The 18,939-nt window shown below is 42.4% G+C and overlaps 1 protein-coding gene across 1 annotated transcript in view; it reads left to right on the top strand.

Annotated features, from left to right (window-relative positions):
* The window catches only part of DNAH3 (dynein axonemal heavy chain 3), a 218,456-nt gene that overhangs the window by 41,579 nt on the left and 157,938 nt on the right, over window positions 1-18,939 (top strand). Inside the window, exons 13-18 of the mRNA XM_054533552.1 lie at window positions 3,731-3,836; window positions 4,025-4,203; window positions 9,178-9,362; window positions 11,261-11,384; window positions 17,128-17,281; window positions 18,395-18,539. Coding sequence (XP_054389527.1) covers window positions 3,731-3,836; window positions 4,025-4,203; window positions 9,178-9,362; window positions 11,261-11,384; window positions 17,128-17,281; window positions 18,395-18,539 — 893 coding nt within the window. The remainder of the gene's footprint in view (window positions 1-3,730; window positions 3,837-4,024; window positions 4,204-9,177; window positions 9,363-11,260; window positions 11,385-17,127; window positions 17,282-18,394; window positions 18,540-18,939) is intronic.

Below are 18,939 nucleotides of genomic sequence, written 5' to 3'. Positions count from 1 at the left end.
GTGAATTTGATTTGAGAGATTCTATTTGAAACCTCTGTTTTCCCTGTTCATGGAATCTTAGACACACAGTTATTTTATTTTATTTTATTTTATTTTATTTTATTATTTTTTGAGATGGCGTCTCGCTCTGTCACCCAGGCTGGAGTATAGTGGCATGATCTCAGCTCACTGCAACCTCCACCTCCTGGGTTCAGGCAATTCTCCTGCCTCAGCCTCCCAAGTAGTTGGGACTACAGGCATGCGCCACCACGCCCAGCCAATTTTTATATTTTTGGTAAACACAAGGTTTCACTATGTTGGCCAGGATGGTTTCAAACTCCTGACCTTAGGTGATCCACTCACCTCGGCCTCCCAAAGTGCTGGAATTACAGGTGTGAGCCTCCTTGCCTGGCACATTTTGTCTTTCTTTTCTTTTTCTTTTTTTTTTTTTTAAATTATACTTAAAGTTCTAGGTTACATGTGCACAACGTGCAGGTTTGTTACATATGTGTACCTGTGCCATGTTGGTGTGCTGCACCCATTAACTTGTCATTTACATTAGGTATATCTCCTAATGCTATCCCTCCCCGCTCCCCCCACCCCACGACAGGTCCCGGTGTGTGATGTTCCCCTTCCTGTGTCCAAGTGTTCTCATTGTTCAATTCCCACCTATGAGTGAGAATATGCGGTGTTTGGTTTTTTGTTCTTGCGATAGTTTACTGAGAATGATGATTTCCAATTTCATCCATGTCCCTACAAAGGACATGAACTCATCATTTTTTATGGCTGCATAGTATTCCATGGTGTATATGTGCCACATTTTCTTAATCCAATTTATCATTGATGGACATTTGGGTTGGTTCCAAGTCTTTGCTATTGTGAATAGTGCCACAATAAACATACATGTGCATGTGTCTTTATAGCAGCATGATTTATAATCCTTCGGGTATATACTCAGTAATGGGATGGCTGGGTCAAATGGTATTTCTAGTTCTAGATCCCTGAGGAATCGCCACACTGTCTTCCACAATGGTTGAACCAGTTTACAGTCCCACCAACAGTGTGAAAGTGTTCCTATTTCTCCACATCCTCTCCAGCACCTGTTGTTTCCTGACTTTTTAATGATCGCCATTCTAACTGGTGTGAGATAGTATCTCATTGTGGTTTTGATTTGCATTTCTCTGATGGCCAGTGATGATGAGCATTTTTTCATGTGTCTTTTGGCTGCATAAATGTCTTCTTTTGAGAAGTGTCTGTTCATATCCTTCGCCCACTTTTTGATGGGGTTGTTTGTCTTTCTGGATTGACAGTTCCACGGATTTTTCATTGCATCTCAGTTTCAGAGTCTCTAAACTGTTGGTCAACTCTTGGAAGCATGCCACTGAGTCCCACAAAGTTAATTCTGCTTACTCACTATCATCTTTATTTTAATTCAAACTTATTTTAAACCAGACCATCCCAAACACATCCTCCAATTTTGGGGAAACCTGTCCAGCCATTTTTGTGTCATTTGATTACAGGCAGAGAAAATTTTGATTTTATTTAATAGATTTTAGGTTAATTAGTCCTAGATTTTCATCTTAAGATTTAGGCATAGAATTTTGGAGCTTGAAGAAGGGATAGGAATCACAGGTGTCCCCTTTGTCTGTGGTTTTGCTTTCTGCAATTACAGCTACCCGAGGTCAACTAAGGTTGGAAAATATCAAGATATTTTGAGAAAAACAGAGAAAGAGACCACATTCATATAACTTTTATTTTTACATTATATTGTTATATGTTCTATTTTATTTTCAGTTATTGTTAATCTTTTGCTGTGCCTAATTTATAAATTAAACTTTATCATAAATACATATATGTGTATAGGAAAAAACAGTATATAAAGGGTTCAGTACTATCTGCGGTTTCAGGCATTCAATGGGGGTCTTGGAACATATCCCCAAGGGTAAGGAGGGACTATCGTAATATTTGTTGCACATTCACTGTATGTCAGGCACAGCATTAATTCATTTGTGTATACTTTATTACAGTTAAGCATTACAATAATCCTATGAGGTGTTAATGATCATTTCCACTTAAAATTAAAGACACTGGGCCCAGCCTGGTGATGCATGCCTGTAATCCTAGCACTTTGGGAGCCCAAGGTGGGCAAATGACTTGAGGCCAGGGATTCGAGAGCAGCCTGGCCAACATGACAAAATTCTGTCTCTACTAAAAATACCTAAATTAGTTGGGTGTGGTGGCACATGCCTGTAATCTCAGCTACTCCAGAGGCTGAGGCAGGAGAATCACTTGAAGCTGGGAGGAGGAGATTGCAGTGAGCTGAGATCACAGCACTGCACTCCAGCCTGGGTGACAGTGAGAGTCTATCTCAAAAAAAATAATAAAATAAAATTCAAGGCACCTGTGATGGTTAATACTGAGTGTCAACTTGATTGGATTGAGGGATACAAAGTATTAATCCTGGGTATGTTTGTGTAGGTGTTGCCAGAAGAGATAATGAGGAAGAAGCAAAAGCGGAAACCCCTGATAAACCCATCAGATCTCACCAGACTTATTCACTATCATGAGAATAACATGGGAAAAACCCAGCCCTATGATTCAACTGCCTCCCCCTGGGTCCCTCCCACAACAAGTGGGAATTCTGGGAGATACAATTCAAGTTGAGATTTGGTGGAGACACAGCCAAACCATATCATTTTGCCCCTGGCCCCTCCAAATCTCATGTCCTCACATTTCAAATCCAACCATGCCTTCCCATTAGTCCCCCAAAATCTCAACTCATTTCAGCACCAACCCAAAAGTCCACAGTGCAAAGTCTCATCTGAGACAAGGCAAGTCCCTTCTGCCTATGAGCCTGTAAAATCAAAAGCAAGTTAGTTACTTCCTAGATACAATGGGGGTACAGGTATTGGGTAAATAAAGCCATTCCAAATGGGAGAAATTGGCTAAAACAAAGGGGTACAGGGCCCATGCAAGTCCAAAATCCAGTGGGGCAGTCAAACTTTAAAGCTCCAAAATGATCTCCTTTGACTCCAGGTCTCACATCCAGGTTATATTGATGCAAGAGGTGGGTTCCCATGGTCTTGGGCAGCATGGGAATGTGTGGTTGGTTTTAAATGTGAGGACATGAGATTTGGAGGGGCCAGGGACAGAATGATATGGTTTGGCTGTGTCCCCACCAAATCTCAATTTGAATTGTATCTCCTAGAATTCCCACGTATTGTGGGAAAGACGCAGGGGGAGGTCATTGAACCATGGTGGCCGTTTTGTCCTGTGCTATTCTCATGATAGTGAATAAGTCTAACGAGATCTGATGGTTTATCAGGGGTTTCCACTTTTGCTTCTTCCTCATTTTCTCTTGCCACTGCCATGTAAGAAGTGTCTTTTTGCCTCCCGCCATGATTCTGAGGCCTCCCCAGCCATGTGGAACTGTAAGTCCAATTAAACCTCTTTTTCTTCCCAGTCTCGAGTATGTCTCTATCAGCAGTATGAAAATGGACTAATACAAACACATTCTTGAAAAAGTGAAATATTTTGTCTAAGTTTACGCTGCTAGGAAGTGGTGAAACTGAAATTCAGAGCCAAAATTCTGAGTTCTCTGTTTAATGAAACTTTTGCCACATTATAGTTCTCTTTCCTGGCTTGGGCTAAATTTTTTAAAATGCTACTATGTCTTCATTTGCCACTCTGACTCATCTGGTTTGGTTGACTTGTATTTGTGTGTTTGATTTCACACTCTTCAATATGGAAGATATTTAAATGTCTACAAAAAGTATGATGACTTATTGGATAACACGGCAGAGCAAAACATCGCTGCATTCCTGAAAGAAAATCACGACATTGATGATTTTGTGACGGTAGGAAATGCCACTTGAAATTTTATACTTTGGTGACATGTGCTGCAGACAATCCAATGAGCAGTTAGTGTCTCTTTGGTGCATAGACCGTGCTCAGCATTGGACTAGGGTTGGCCAGGGGTTAGGCTGGGGGCAAGTGGGAGAGGCTCAAAGGCAAATCAAGCTACTGAATGTGCTCCTTTCTGCAGAAGATCAATGCCATAAAGAAACGGAGAAATGAAATTGCATCCATGCACATCACCGTGCCTTTAGCCATGTTCTGCCTTGACGCTACAGCCCTAAATTATGATCTCTGTGAGCGAGCTCAAAATCTTAAAGACCATCTGATTCAATTCCAAGTGGATGTAAACCGAGACACCAATACCAGGTATTGTAATTCTGTGCAGACAAATAGCAATGGTATTTGGCACCAACTGGAGCTGAAAAAGTGACCAGAACTTGCACCTTCCAGCAATGAACAGATTATTTTCTAGTCTAAGTTTTTTCTGCCCCTAAGTAAGGGTAGTGAGGAATTCAGGTTCAGGCTAGGAGGTGAACAGTCAAGAGAAAGCGACATGGGGGTTGTAGTAGGCGGGTGGAGAGCATTTGTTAGCAGTTTGTCTCTGATCCTGAAGCTTTTGTCTTCTTGCAGGCAAATTCAGGAGAATGCAAACCGCTTCCTGGGCTTGTCTGTCTGAGGTCACAGGCCCTTCTCACTGTCCATCTAGCACATATTTTGAAACACAAAGTGCTTACAGGTGCATTTTCCTTAGAATCACTCCTAGGCAGAATTCTGCTGTATGGGTCCGGGAATTCTGTTGTTCAATCTTTTTCTTTTTCAAAAGGAGGTTTCACTCTGTCTGGAGTGCAGTGGCCTGATCATAGCTCATTGTAGCCTCGAACTCCTGGGCTCAAGCAATCCTTTTGCCTCAGCCTCCTGAGTAGCTGGAACTATAGGCATTCACCATCATGGCTGGCTAATTTTCTAATTGTTTTCAGAGACAGGGTCTTGCTATGTTGTCCAAGCTAGATTGTAGTGGCTATTCACAGGTACAGTCATAGTGCACTGTAGCCTCAAATTCCTAGATTCAAGCGATCCTCCTGCCTGTATTTGCATATCATTTTTCTTTCTTTTTTTAGAGACATGGTCTTGTTCTGTCCCCTAGGCTGGCGTGCAGAAGTGGTGTGATCATAGCTCATGGCAGCCTTGACCTCCTGGGCTCAAGTGATCCCCCTGCCTCAGCCTCCTAAGTCTCTTGGGACTACAGGTGTGAGCCACCATGTTTGTTTCCACGGTTCAATCTTAAACTCTATATTATGCCTTTATTTTACTGATAACTATGTGTTAGACAAGATGTTTTTGGTTGTAATGGATAGAAGCTCAAACAGACTAGCTTGTTGAAAAGGAAATTTGCGGCCCACATGTTGAAAAGTTTAGGGTTTCTAGCTTCAGGCCCTCAATGCTGCAATTAGGATGCAATTCCCCTGTCTCTGCTTGGCTTTCCTCCACGTTGGCTCCATTCTCTAACAGGTTATCTCCAGTTTATGGGCTTCCACAGCTCCAGGCTTACATCCTCCCGGCTTCCTATCCAGAGGAGGCAAGAAGTTTCTTTGTCTATCATCCTGGGAGAAGTCCTGGCCCATGTGAGGTTGGCCTGACTTGGGTTGTTTGTAGAACACTGAATCAAACACTGGCCAAGAGAATGGCTTAGATCTGGCTGGGTGTTCCCATCTCTGGGGTGGGTGTCAACCCCACCTAAACCACATGAACTGAAAGGGGTGGGGGTCCCCGATAATACATAGGTGTTGTTACAGAAAGAGGTAATGAATGCTTGACTGAGATGGCAACTGCCTTCTACTGTGTCTCTATTTGAAGGTTAGAAAATGGTTATTCCATGTTATCCTAGCTCTCTTCCTCAAAGCACTTTAAACTATAAACTAAAATGATTTAGTGGCCAGGTGCCATGGCTCACGTCTATAGTCCCAGCATGAGATTGGGTTTACTTTGGGAGGTGGAGGCAGGAGGATTGCTTGAGCCCAGGAGTTCAAGACCAGCCTGGGCAACATGGGAAGACACCATCTCTACAAAAATAAAAATTAAGAAATTAGCCAGGCATAGTTTCATGTGCCTGTGGTCCCAGCTACTCAAGAGGCTGAGGCGAGAGGATCACTTGAGCCCCAGAAGTTGAGGCTGCAATGAACCATGTTCACACCACTGCACTCCAGCCTGTGCATCAGAATAAGACTCTGTCTCAAAAAAAAGAAAAAAAAAGAGAGATATGTACAAGTTGAGGCAGGAGGATCACTTGAGCTCAGGAGGTCAAGGCTGCAGTGAGTTACGATTGAGGCGCTGCACTCCAGCCTGGGCCACAGAGCAAGACCCTACTTCAAAATAAATAAATGTAAAATAAAATGATTTAGTAATAATCACCACTAGTAATATTATATTGTATACTATATTATTCATATATGTGTAATTTTAGCATTTTATAGTACTCTAAGTTTTACAAAATACATATCAGAAAATCATCAGCAAATTAATAATAATACTAGTGACCATCTTCCCAGCACATGGTATAATCTAGGCACCATATAAGTACCCTGCACAGAATGGATCTAATCAGGAACTCATAACAGCCCTAAGAGGTTGTTCATTATCTTCCCCATCGTGTTGATGAAGACACTGAGACTCTGACAGGTTAGGCAGTGGCATATCTGGGAATTAACCCATTTTGACCTCAAAATCCATGTGCAAGCAGCTTTCTCATTCATTGATGAAGAAGTCAGATTCTTGGTTTTGGAGCCAGGATAGCTGGCCTTGCCTCTTGGATCTTCAGTTTCTCTTTTTCTTTTCTTTTCTTTTTTTATCTGTTTTCTTTTCTTTTCTTTTTTTTTTTTTTTTTTTTTTTTGAGACAGAGTCTCGCTCTGTTGTTCAGGCTGGAGTGCAGTGGCATGATCTTTGCTCACTGCAACCTCTTCCTCCCAGATTCAAGTGATTCACCAGCCTCGGCCTCCCGAGTAGCTGGGATTACAGGCGTGTGCCACCACACCAGGCTGATGTTTTGTATTTTTAGTAGAGACAGGGTTTCACCATGTTGGTCAGCCTAGTCTCAAACTCCTGACCTCAGGTGATCCACCTGCCTTGGCCTCCCAAAGTGCTAAGATTACAGGTGTGAGCCACCGCACCCAGCCTGGATCTTCAGTTTCTTTGCCTATAGGATATGGGTTTGGGACGAGGACAGCAAAAGGTTTTCAGCCTTCACACTACTCGGACACTTTTTTAAAAATTGAGACAGAGTCTTACTCTGTTGCCCAGACTGGAGTGCAGTGGCATGATCAAAGCTTACTGCAGCCTCGACCTCCTGGGCTCAAGCCATCCTCCTGCCTCAGCCCCCGAAGTAGCTGGGACTACAGATGCTCACCACTACACCTGGCTAATTTTTGCATTTTTTGTAGTGATGGAGTTTTGCCATGTTGCCCAGGCTGGTCTCAAACTCCCCAGCTCAAGCAATCCTCCCACTTCAGCTTCCCAAACTGCTGGGATTACAGGTGTGAGCCTCCACACCAGGCCTACTTGGAGACTTTCTTTGGAAAGTTTGAGCCATGCATTTTTTTCCCTTAAGCAGTCATCCATTTGTTCCTGTCAAATCAAAGCAACATGGTGCCTTAGTTGATCAGTGCATTCATCCTTATCCAAATAAATGTATAATGTCTTTAGGTCTTTTTAATATAAGTGAAAATAAGAGCCTCATTCTGAACCTAGGAATATCTAAGAATGCAGACACCCCAGGTTGGCAGCTGAACTCCAGGTTGGTGGCTGACTTCTGAAGTTTCTGTCTGCCTTAAAAATAATATCAACAGGGCTGGGCGTAGTGGCTGACGCCTGTAATCCCAGCACTTTGGGAGGCCGAGGCGGGTGGATCGTGAGGTCAGGAGTTCAAGACCAGTCTGGTCAAGATGGTGAAACCCCGTCTCTACTAAAAATACAAAAATTAGCCGGGTGTGGTTGTGGGGTGGGGGGGTGGGCGGTGCCTGTAATCCCAGCTACTAGGGAGGCTGAGGCAGAGAATTGCTTGAACCTGGGAGGCGGAGGTTGTGGTAAGCTGAGATCACGCCACTGCATACCAGCCTGGGTGACAGAGCAAGACTCCATCTCAAAAAAGAAAAAAAAAAAATGTCATGATCAAGTAATAATAACAAAAATGTGATATCATTGCTAACATTTGTTGAGGGCCACTCTGTGCTAGGAGTGGACGTACTGCGGATAATTTGCTTCTAATTGTAGTTAAGATGCCAAGACCGTCGGTCATTTGCCTTTGCATAAATTAGAGCATATTCAAATTATCTGTATAATAACATCATTTTTCAGTCTTATGTTTGAAAAGTGGCCAGTTAGACCTGGTAGTCCCAGTAATGGAACATTTTCTCTGCCACGAGGGATTACCTGTAGCCCATGAGGATAAACTTACTGTTGTTCTGTTAAAAGCAATGATTAAGGCCAGGTGTGGTGACTCATGCTTGTAATCCCAGCACTTTAGGAGGCCAAGGCAGGCAGATCACCTGAGGTCAGGAGTTCAAGACCAGCCTGGCCAACATGGCAAAACCCCATCTCTACTTAAAATACAAAAATTAGCCGGGTATGGTGGCAGGCACCTTTAATCCCAGCTACTCGGGAGGCTGAGGCAGGAGAATTGCTTGAGCCCGGGAAGCAGAGTTTGCAGTGAGCTGAGATATCATACCACTGTAATCCAGCCTGGGTGACAGAGCAAGACTCTGTCTCAAAAAAAAAAAAAAAAGATTAAAAATTAATTTAGTGCTCTATTTCAACACAAAGTGTGAGGAATTGCTGCTGGTGGTGGTGGTGTTTTGGTCTAAATCTAGGTTCTGTGTATGAGAGGTAGTATGGTGTATTTGTTAAGAGTATGAGCTTTGGAGTCAATTAACCCAGGTTTAGATCTTGGCTCTGACACCTACATACCATGTTGCTTTCGATAATGTTGCTCAGAGTCACTTTCTTCCATTATAAAGTATAGATAATAGTAGTATCTACCTCTTAGAATTGTTGTGAGGATTAAATGAGTTAATCTATGTAAATGATTAGAATGGGGTATGGCACTTCATAATGGCTTAATACATAACAGGTATTATTATCATTACAACTGCTATTATTCCTGGAGTTTAGTGTACATGTGAATATTATCCATCAAGGATTTGCAGGCAGGGAAAAAATTTAAAAAAAAAATTTCTTTTTTTTCAAATAGGAATTATGTATTTTGAGCATGGAGTCTTACAAGAAAGTCATTTTAGATGGTGATGATGGTGATGATGATGATGATAACAATGGCTGTTTCTTTTCTGTAGCATTTGTAATCAGTACAGCCACATCGCAGACAAAGTCAGTGAGGTTCCTGCCAACACTAAGGAACTGGTACTCCTCATTGAATTCCTAAAGAAATCCAGTGCTGTCACTGTGTTCAAACTCAGGAGGCAACTTAGAGACGCAAGTGAACGGCTGGAGTTCCTGATGGACTATGCAGACTTGCCGTGTAAGTCCAATGCCATGTGTGACCATCAAAATGCATACCTATATGTATATTTTATATTTGTATATATAACATTTCAAATAGTCTATATGTATTTATATATTTAGGGGTAAAGTGTTGAGCAAAAGGATAGTTATATGAATTCTACCACTAAATATCAGGAGAGCTGCCTTTCAAGTGCCCCCATATGTTAGAGGCACGAATTTTATACTCATATCCACAGTAATTTGAATTACACAAAAGGAATCTTATTAGACACAAAGGAGACATAGATAGATACTTGACTTCCAGTTCTTTTTTTTTTTTTTTTTTTTTTTTTAGATAGAGTCTCACTCTGTCACCAGGTTGGAGTACAGTGGCGTGATCTCAGCTCACTGTAACTTCCGCCTCCCGGGTTCAAGCAATTCTCCTGCCTCAGCCTCCCAAGTAGCTGGGACTACAGGCACGTGACACCACGCCCAGCTAATTTTTGTATTTTTAGTAGAGACGGGGTTTCACCATGTTGGCCAGGATGGTCTCTATCTCTTGACTTCATGATCCACCCGCCTCAGCCTCCCAAGTGCTGGGATTACAAGCGTGAGCCATGGCGCCTGGCCGACCTCCAGTTCTTAGATCCCTGTCTTGGCATCTGTGTCTGGTGTTCCCGGAAAAGTCACTTCCAAATGCAGAATCATTTTTTTAAATGAGTAGATTTTACCTATCTGTAATATTTTTCTTTTTTTTTTTTTTGTCGAGACAGAGTCTTGCTCTGTCACCCAGGCTGTAGTGCAGTGCCACCCTTGGTTCACCGCAACCTCTGCCTCTCAGGGTCCATCAGTTCTCGTGCCTCAGCCTCCCAAGTAGCTGGAATTATAGGCACGCGCCACCACGCCCAACTAATTTTTGTATTTTCAGTAGAGACAGGGTTTCTCCATGTTGGCCAGGCTAGTCTTGAACTCCTGGCCTCAAGTGATCTGCCTGCCTCGACCTCCCAATGTACTGGGATTATAGGCATGAGCCACAGCCCCCGGCCCCCCATCTGTAATCTTCATCAATCCCACTTTTGAAGAGGCTGAGACGCTTTACTTCATGCTCCTGCATATTGTAAAAGGAAAAAAATAGTCGGGGCTCCTTGAAAGTTTGTTGGGCCAAGTTAGATTTTTAAAGTGAGAAGCAGATTCTGAAGGAAAAGTTAATAACCTCTCGACAAGCCATTTTCTATCTGAAAATACCTGTGAATTACTTGGTGTTCACAATGTATGGATGTCAGGGGGAGGTTGATGGGAGGGAGAGATGGGGACCGGGAGTGAAAAGTGGTTCCCTAACCATCCACCTGCATGTTCACGAGCTGTGCCCTCGACCCCTGGATACACCGTGGACTCTCACTGTGGGCTCTGCCTCCCGAAATTCACAAAGGAAATCCAGGGTGGACATTTTAATTGACCAGAGTCATAAAATGGGTCGGGCATTTGGCTTTGATACCATGACTGCCATTTAACCTAAAGGGAAACCGACATGCAGATGAAGTGAAATAGTTTGAACTGTGGAACCAGAGCATCAGCCTGGGTTTCTGACTTGACTCAGACCTAGCCTAGGAAGGCAGTCAAGCAGAGAGGTTAGAATGTAGGCTTTGGAATTAAACCTGGATTTGAATTCCTCCCTGCTGCCTTCTAGCAGTGTAACCTTGACCACTAGGCTCAATGGCTGTGTTTGCCATCTGTGCAAACAAGGATGATAATATCATCTACCTTCTAGCCTGGCCCTTAGTAAGTGCTCAACAAACGTCCCTGTCACTCATCCATGTGTTCATTGCCACCCCCACACCACTCCTGTTGACCTCTTGTTCTGTCTAATTAATTCGCCACATGCTGACCCGACCTATGCTAAACAGTGTCCTGGAGCAGACAGTATGTGTTTTGCAGATGAGGACATCAAATTGAACAGCACTCTGTTCCTCTGGCCAGACCAGATTGAAGATATCTTTGAAAACAGCCGGAACTTGCTCCTTCACAAGAGGGATCAGGCAGAAATGGATCTGATTAAAAGGTACTGGGAGAGTCTGGGATTGTTTTGGAAATGAGACCTGACTTCTTCACCCATGCTGCAGATTCCTGGTTCTGTCTAAGCCATCCCCCACCCCACTCCATGGCAATGTGTGGGCAAAGTCTGAAAACAATTGGTGGAGAAGGCATTTCCTTTGGTTTCCCACTGAGGGATGTTTTCTTTAAGACTGCTTCACTGTAATAACCTCTGCTAATGTCTTCCCTTCCTGCCTTGAATAATTGGAATTTGGTGGTGCAGAGAGAAAAAGGCAAAACTAGTGGCATATTATAACAGCCTCCCCAATAATAATAGTGAAATTGTCAGCCTTACATTGGAGACAACAGATCTGTAAGATATCAAGACAGAGATAATAAAGCCATGGCAGGGGGGCTGAGAAATTGCCTATTTTGCAGCTGGTCTTGTTCAGAGCTAATGTGGCTGTAATCACTTATTCACTCATTATTTGTCAATTCAGTTGGTATTTATTGTGGATTTCCATGATGTGCTATGCTCTATTCTAGACATATATGTGTGTTTGGCTGCTAAATAAGGATTTTAATCCAGCGACATAGAAAATATAGACATACTGACAAATCCAATAATGTCAAGTAAAGTGGGCCAGTACCATGGACATGGTTTTACACACACACACACACACACACACACACACACCCATTTCAGGTTCATGTTTTGATTATGACCTGCAGATTCATATCAATTACCCTGTCCCCTTCACATAAGAAACTCCCACTCCCAACTTGAGCTGCCACAATTCCTGCAAATACTTACAAGAAAGGACAAGAATAGATAAAAGCAGGGATTTCTACACCAAATGGGAGAGTTTTGGCTGAAGGGTCAACCCATGTAGTTGCTACCTGGAAAATGTGGCCTAAGTGTGCTCCCCAGGGAGTGCAAAAAATTTGTGTGTGTGTGTTTGTGAATGTGTGTGTTTGTGAGTGTGTGTGTATTTTCCTGCCTCCACCTTAACGGATAGTGGCCCTGGAGCCCAGAACTTAGCCTGATGGAAGGAATTGATTTCTTTTTAAATTAATAGACTATGTTTTAGAGCAGTTTTAGATTCACAGCAAAATTGAGCAGAAAGTACAAAGAATTCCCATATACCTCCCAACTCCCCCACCCTGCCTCCCATCTCCCCCCACACACACCCTCTACACCCTCTTCTATGGAACTGATTTTTTTTCCATAGGTTTTTGGGAAACAGGTGGTATTTGGTTACATGAGTAAGTTCTTTAGTGGTGATTTCTGAGATTTTCATGTACCCATCACCTGAGCAGTATACACTGAACCCAATTTGTAGTCTTGTATCCCTCACCCCCCTCCCACCCTTTCCCTGGAGTCCCCAAAGTCCATTGTATCATTCTTATGCCTTTGCATCCTCATAGTTTAGCTCCCACTTATGAGTGAGAACATACGATGTTTGGTTTTCCATTCCTGAGTTACTTCACTTAGAATAATAGTCTCCTGGCTGGGCGTAGTGGCTCATGCCTGTAATCTCAGCACTTTGGGAGGCCAAGGCGGGCGGATCATGAGGTCAAGAGATCGAGACCATCCTGACCAACATGCTGAAACCAGCCTGGTGACAGAGCAACATTCTGTCTCAAAAAAAAAAAAAAAAAAAAAGAATAATAGTCTCCAATCCATGCAGATGCCGTTAATTCATTCTTTTTATGGCTGAGTAGTATCCACTCTATGTATCTACCACTTTTTTATATCTAACCAGAAAGTAAAATCATTTTCCCCCAGCAATTTCTGTATTTGCTTTTTAATATAGTTTAACTTTTATTTTAGGTTCAGGAGTACATGTGCAGGTTTGTTATATAAGTAAACTTACGACTTGGGTGGCAAAATCACTTTTTTTGTTAGATAAATAAACAGAAGCAAGCTCCTTCATCTTTGTGAGCCTCTGTGCCCCTCATCTGGAGAACGGGATAGAATCAGTCCCTCCCTCATGGTGCTGAAGGATGAAATGAGATGATCTGAGATTGCGCTTAGGTGGTAAACAGCACGTGGTAGGAATTCCAAAACTATCAGCTTCCTTCTCCCTTTGAACAGGGACCTCTGTGGGGAGAAAAATGCTTCTCAACTCCCAAGCCATCAATTTTGCATGCATGATTTTAGAATATTACCACAAGACCAATTAGAGACAGTAAATGCTGTTGAAGTTAGGAGGAGTGAGGAGTGGCTCTGTGAGGAATGGGAACAATTGTCAATTATGATGACAGGAGGAGAGTGTTCTTGTCTCCTTCTGAGGGATGACTCTCAGCTTGATCTCATCCACTGGTTCCCCAGCTCTTAACAGCAGGGGCCAGCAGAGGGCGGCTCTAGAAGAGGCTCAGCAGGGCAGCCCTGGACACAGCCCTCTCTTCAGTGAACCTTTAAATCCTTATATCCATCATGTTGCATTAATCCTGAGAACAGCCTGTGAGGTGGATTAAGCCATATTCATGCATCCATCCATCTCATGTGAAAACAATCTTGCTTCCTCTGCAAGAAACCTGGCTTTATTTTCCCAGTCCACATTAATGATTTTGGGGTTCCTTGCTGATTATTCTCCATTTGCTGTCCCTACCCCACCCTCCAGCTCTGCGCCTGGAAGGTGATGCCCAATCTGCAGTGTTGGATTCTCTTGTCTGTTGGATCCGGGCTGGATCCTGTCCATGGAGCCCTGCAGGAGGTGGGAGAGTAGCTAGCGAGCTTTTCCTCCTCTCCCTCCCTGCCTGGCCCTGGGGCTCAGAGGCAGTAGCTGCATCCTTCTGATGTCAGTGCCTCCTCCATGGTTCCAGTTTTCCATTGTCCCCAGCCGGGGAGTCTTAATGGCTTCCCTCTGATGCTAGTCTCTGGGTGCCTCACTGTCTGCTATTTGTTCCTATATCCTATCCATATCTCACCCCTACAAGTAATCCTTAAAGTGTCTTTCTTTGAACATGGGAGTGAATTCTATTTCCTGCCAGAATTCTCCCCTTATGCTCTAAATGGTCCCCCAAATACAACTCTTATTCAACCTAATTTCCTGAGTGCCTACCATTTGCTAATGATTGTATTATTCTATGGAATATAATATATTGGGATATATATGTATTGGAATTTATTTATGTGAAACATTTATGGAATTTACATATATACACACACACATAGACACAGCTGGTCACTGACTTACAATGGTTCAACTTATGATTCTTTGACTTTCTGATGGTGTGAAAGTGATACTTTGAGTACCCATACAACCATTCTGTTTTTCACTTTCAGTACAGTATACAATAAGTTACGTGGGATAGTCAACACTTTATTATAAAACAGGCTTTGTCTTAGATGATAACTGTGGACTAATGTGAGTGTTCTGAGTGCATTTAAGGTAGGCTAGGCTAAGCTCTGATGTTCAGTAGGTTAGGTGTGTTAAATGAACTTTTAATTTCCAGTATTTTCAAATTACAATAGGTTTATAGGGATGTAACCCCATTGTAAGTCGAGGAGCAGTTGTTTGTATGTGTGTGTGTTGCGGGGACATGATAGTACTTTGGAAACTATAATGTACTTAGCAATTATAAGAAATTAGAAACAATAATAGTAGTAATATTTTAAGGTAATCACTGAGCTTACATGCAGTTGCCCTCTGGGAGGAATTCAAAACTGCTTTCATCAGAGATTTCTATGTGAGTATAGTATTTGGAGCTTCAAAAAGAATTTAATGATGTGAAAAGGCACTTAGCAGCACCTAATTGCATGTGCAACAGAAGAATAATAAGCGTTGCCTCTCTCCCCCATCATTTCATCCAACTCAGTGGTAGGTTCCGTGGTTCTGGAAGTTATATGAAATTTACACGATGGATGACTCAGGGATGTGAGCTGCTGCTCTCTGCCATAAAAGGGCAAAGGAAAACACTTTGGCACCCTGGAGGAAGAAGGGAAGATGTCTTACTTAGGGAGAGCACCCGACATTGTGTTTCACCAAAGCCTAAGGATTCAGATAGAACATGGTTCCTTGCTTATAGTGGATGTTCACCATTTTAATGAGTGAATGAATGAAACATTTTTACACTAAGGATATTCTTGAAAATGAACACTGACCAGAGTCTAAAATTACAGCTTATTACAAAACAAAAATAAAAAGCTGAGAAAAGGAATGGAGGCCGGAATATGTGGCTCATGCTTGTAATCCCAGCACTTTGGGAGGCCAAGGTGGGTGAATCACCTGAGGTCAGGAGTTTGAGACTAGCCTGGCCAACATGGTGAAACTGCATCTCTATGAAAAATACAAAAATTAGCTGGGCGTGGTGGCGGGCACCTATAATCTCAGCTACTTGGGAGGCTGAGGCTGGAGAAACTTGAAACCGGGAGGCAGAGGTTGCAATGAGCCAAGATTGTGCCACTGCACTCCAGAAAGAAAAGAGAGAGAGAAAGAGAGAGAGAGAGAGAGAGACTCAAACCATTTGAAAATTAATTCTCTAAATCGTGTTTAAGAAAAAAGCAACATTAAAACTGCCATAACAGAATTAAGCATTCTTAGGATAACCAAATTTATGAAATGTCACTATAGCTGATCTCAATTAAAAGTTCCCTTATTTGTTCAAAGAGTATTGATTATTTGCTGTGCATCAGTTGGTCTAACTGCTGAAGACACAACAAGGAATTAAGGAAACAAGAAACATATTTATTTCCTTGAACAGAGCTGGGTAAAAATAAATAAATAACTAAAAATCAACTGTATTTATAGAGTTTACATTTTAGTGAATGTGAGCAAACACTTATGTATTGACTATTGTATACCAGGCTCAATTCTGAGCTTTTTTTGTTGTTGTTGTTCTCGTTGCCTTTAACTATTGAGCTGATATTTTTTCTATCCTTGTTTTATCTACCCAAGGCACAGATAGTTTAAGTGACTTTCCCAAGACTACATAGCTACTAAGTGGCAAGGTGGGAATTTGAAGCTAGCTTGTTTGTCTCAAGACCCTGTCCACTTCACACTATATTATTCTACCTCATTAGAAAAAGGGAGCAGTTCTCATTGAGACCTGGTTTGTTGATAATATGGATGAAGTCGATAAATCTCTGGAAAGGTCTCTGCTGATCACTCTAGCTACAGTAGCCCTCCACTTCCGTCTGCTAGTCATTCTGCCCTATTTTATTTTCTTCAGAGCATTTATTACTAACAGAAATATTTTATTGTTTGTCCTGTCTATGGATCTATTCATCCGTTCATCCAACCATCCATCCATTCATCCATCCATCCATCTATCCATCCATCCATCCATCCATCCATCCATGTCTATTGTCTAGGTCTCCCTCAGTTAAAATACAAGCTCCATGAAGGTAGAGAACTTAATAGCATACTTCACAAATATATTCCTGATGCCTAGGGCAGTTATAGAATATATTAGGCACTCAATAATAAATGTCTAATGGCTGAATGAATAAACAGTATGTATATGTGTACATATATCTTATACGTATTTACCTGTACAGGAAAATACCTGGAAATGTTTAACCACCAATAGGCTCACAACAGCTCCATTTCTGGGAGGTGGTCTTATAGGTAGTTTAACTTATTTTTTCATCTTCATTTATCTTGAGAGAGAGAGAGAAAGATGGAGTGGGGAGGATTGGGGGAGGAAATCTGCAGGTAACTGATCAAATTCTCTGCAGGCGTAAATATGGGCAAGCAGTGCTGATGTTTTGAAAGTGCACAAAATGCAAAGTCCAAAGGTGACCAGGCTGTCTTTATTTTCAGATGCTCAGAATTTGAGTCGAGACTTGAGGGCTACCACAGAGAACTGGAAAGTTTTAGGAAGCGCGAAGTGATGACTGCAGAAGAAATGAAGCACAATGTTGAAAAGCTTAATGAGCTTTCGAAGAACCTAAATCAGGCGTTTGCAGAGTTTGAGGTTTGGGATCTTGAGATGGGGACTTATGACGCTGTACTGGTCTATTGGTTCTGATCCTTGGTTGTGAATTTCCTATTTCCTAATAGCATCTACTAGGTGGATAGTATTGGTTAACTCATTGGCCAGTTCTTTCATTGGTACTTTCTTTTTTCTTTTCTTTTTTTTTTTTTTTGAGACAAGGTCTCACTCTGTTGCCCAGGCTGGAGTGCAGTAATGTGACCTCATCTCACTGCAACCTCCACCTCCTGTGTTCAAGTGATTCTCCTGCCTCAGCCTTCCAAGTAGCTGGGATTACAGGTGTGTGCCACCATGCCCAGCTCATTTTTTGTATTTTTAATAGAGAGAGAGTTTTGCCATGTTGGCCAGGCTGGTCTTGAACTCCTGACCCCAAGTGATCCACCTGCCTCAATCTCCCAAAGTGCTGGGATTACAGGCGTGAACCACCACACCTGGATCACTGGTACTTTCAACTACCTTTTCCCGTATCCCTTCATGACACCAGACTTTTCCCTTTATTAGTTACTGAGCACCCAAAGAAGAAATTATAGTAAGGTAATTGTTCACATATATTGAGCATTTATTATGTGCTTAGCAATGGTCAAGAGCTTCATATGTAATATTTCACTTAATGCCTGTAACACATCTTTGGGATAGGTACTGTTATTATCCTCACTTATCCCTGAAGTAAGAGAACTAAGTCTTGGAGAAGCTAAGTAACTGTCCCCAAAGATCAGCTAGTAAGTTCTTTAACCATTGAAATTCTTACCTCTGAGGCAAGTCAGTACAAGGAGGTAACATCATATATGTAGCTAAAGTACATATGAAAATTATGAAAATGGAGATATGGCTGTCATAGAGTGGAAACAGAGATGATAGGGCAAGTAGCTGATTATCCTACAGTTTCAACCAGACAGACCTCAGCTGCCAAGGTCCTTGGAGGTGGCAGAGGGACATTCTTGCTTGAGTTCATGCTTTAGTTTCCTCTCTTACCCTCCAGATGAATAAGCATTTCCCTCCACTTGGTTTTCAAGGCACTGAGGAATTTGCCCTGGTGTCTTCGAGGGCTTAGGAGAACAACCCATCCCATAAACAGCATCTCCTTTTGCCTTGCAGTTGATCAATAAGGAGGAAGAGCTATTGGAAAAGGAGAAGAGTACTTACCCTCTTCTGCAGACCATGCTGACAAACAAAGTACCTTATGAGCAACTGTGGTCGACAGCCTATGAGTTCAGTATCAAGTCGGAGGAATGGATGAATGGTATGTGGTGATCTCACTCTGCTGGGACAGATGGGGATGGGGTGGAGGATCCACCCAGTCACTTCTGAAATACGGTTTGCACTTAAGAATCTGGCTGGACTTTTAATCAGATTCTGACACTCCAGATTAAGGCAGCCACAGTCAAAATTATCTGATGTGATAATAAAAATGGAAGGTGGAGAAAGAGCCAGATCTATTTCCAGGGTAAAACACAATAGGCAGCCACCCAGAGTCACGACTTAGATTTGCAGATGGTAGGAGAACAGATGGCAGTTTCATGACGGTGCTGCTTCAGGAAAGGCCAGGGTGCCAGGGTGCCATAGACATCTGTAAACTACCTTTTACTGTAGGATCTGGGGTCCAGAAAGGTATTGAGGAGTTGGAATCAACAGGACTTAAT

This window comes from Pongo abelii, chromosome 18 (assembly GCF_028885655.2).
Source record: "Pongo abelii isolate AG06213 chromosome 18, NHGRI_mPonAbe1-v2.0_pri, whole genome shotgun sequence".
Lineage (NCBI taxonomy): Eukaryota > Metazoa > Chordata > Mammalia > Primates > Hominidae > Pongo > Pongo abelii.
The sequence above is the reverse complement of the archived record's forward strand: the minus strand, read 5'-3'. Positions and strand labels throughout refer to the sequence as shown.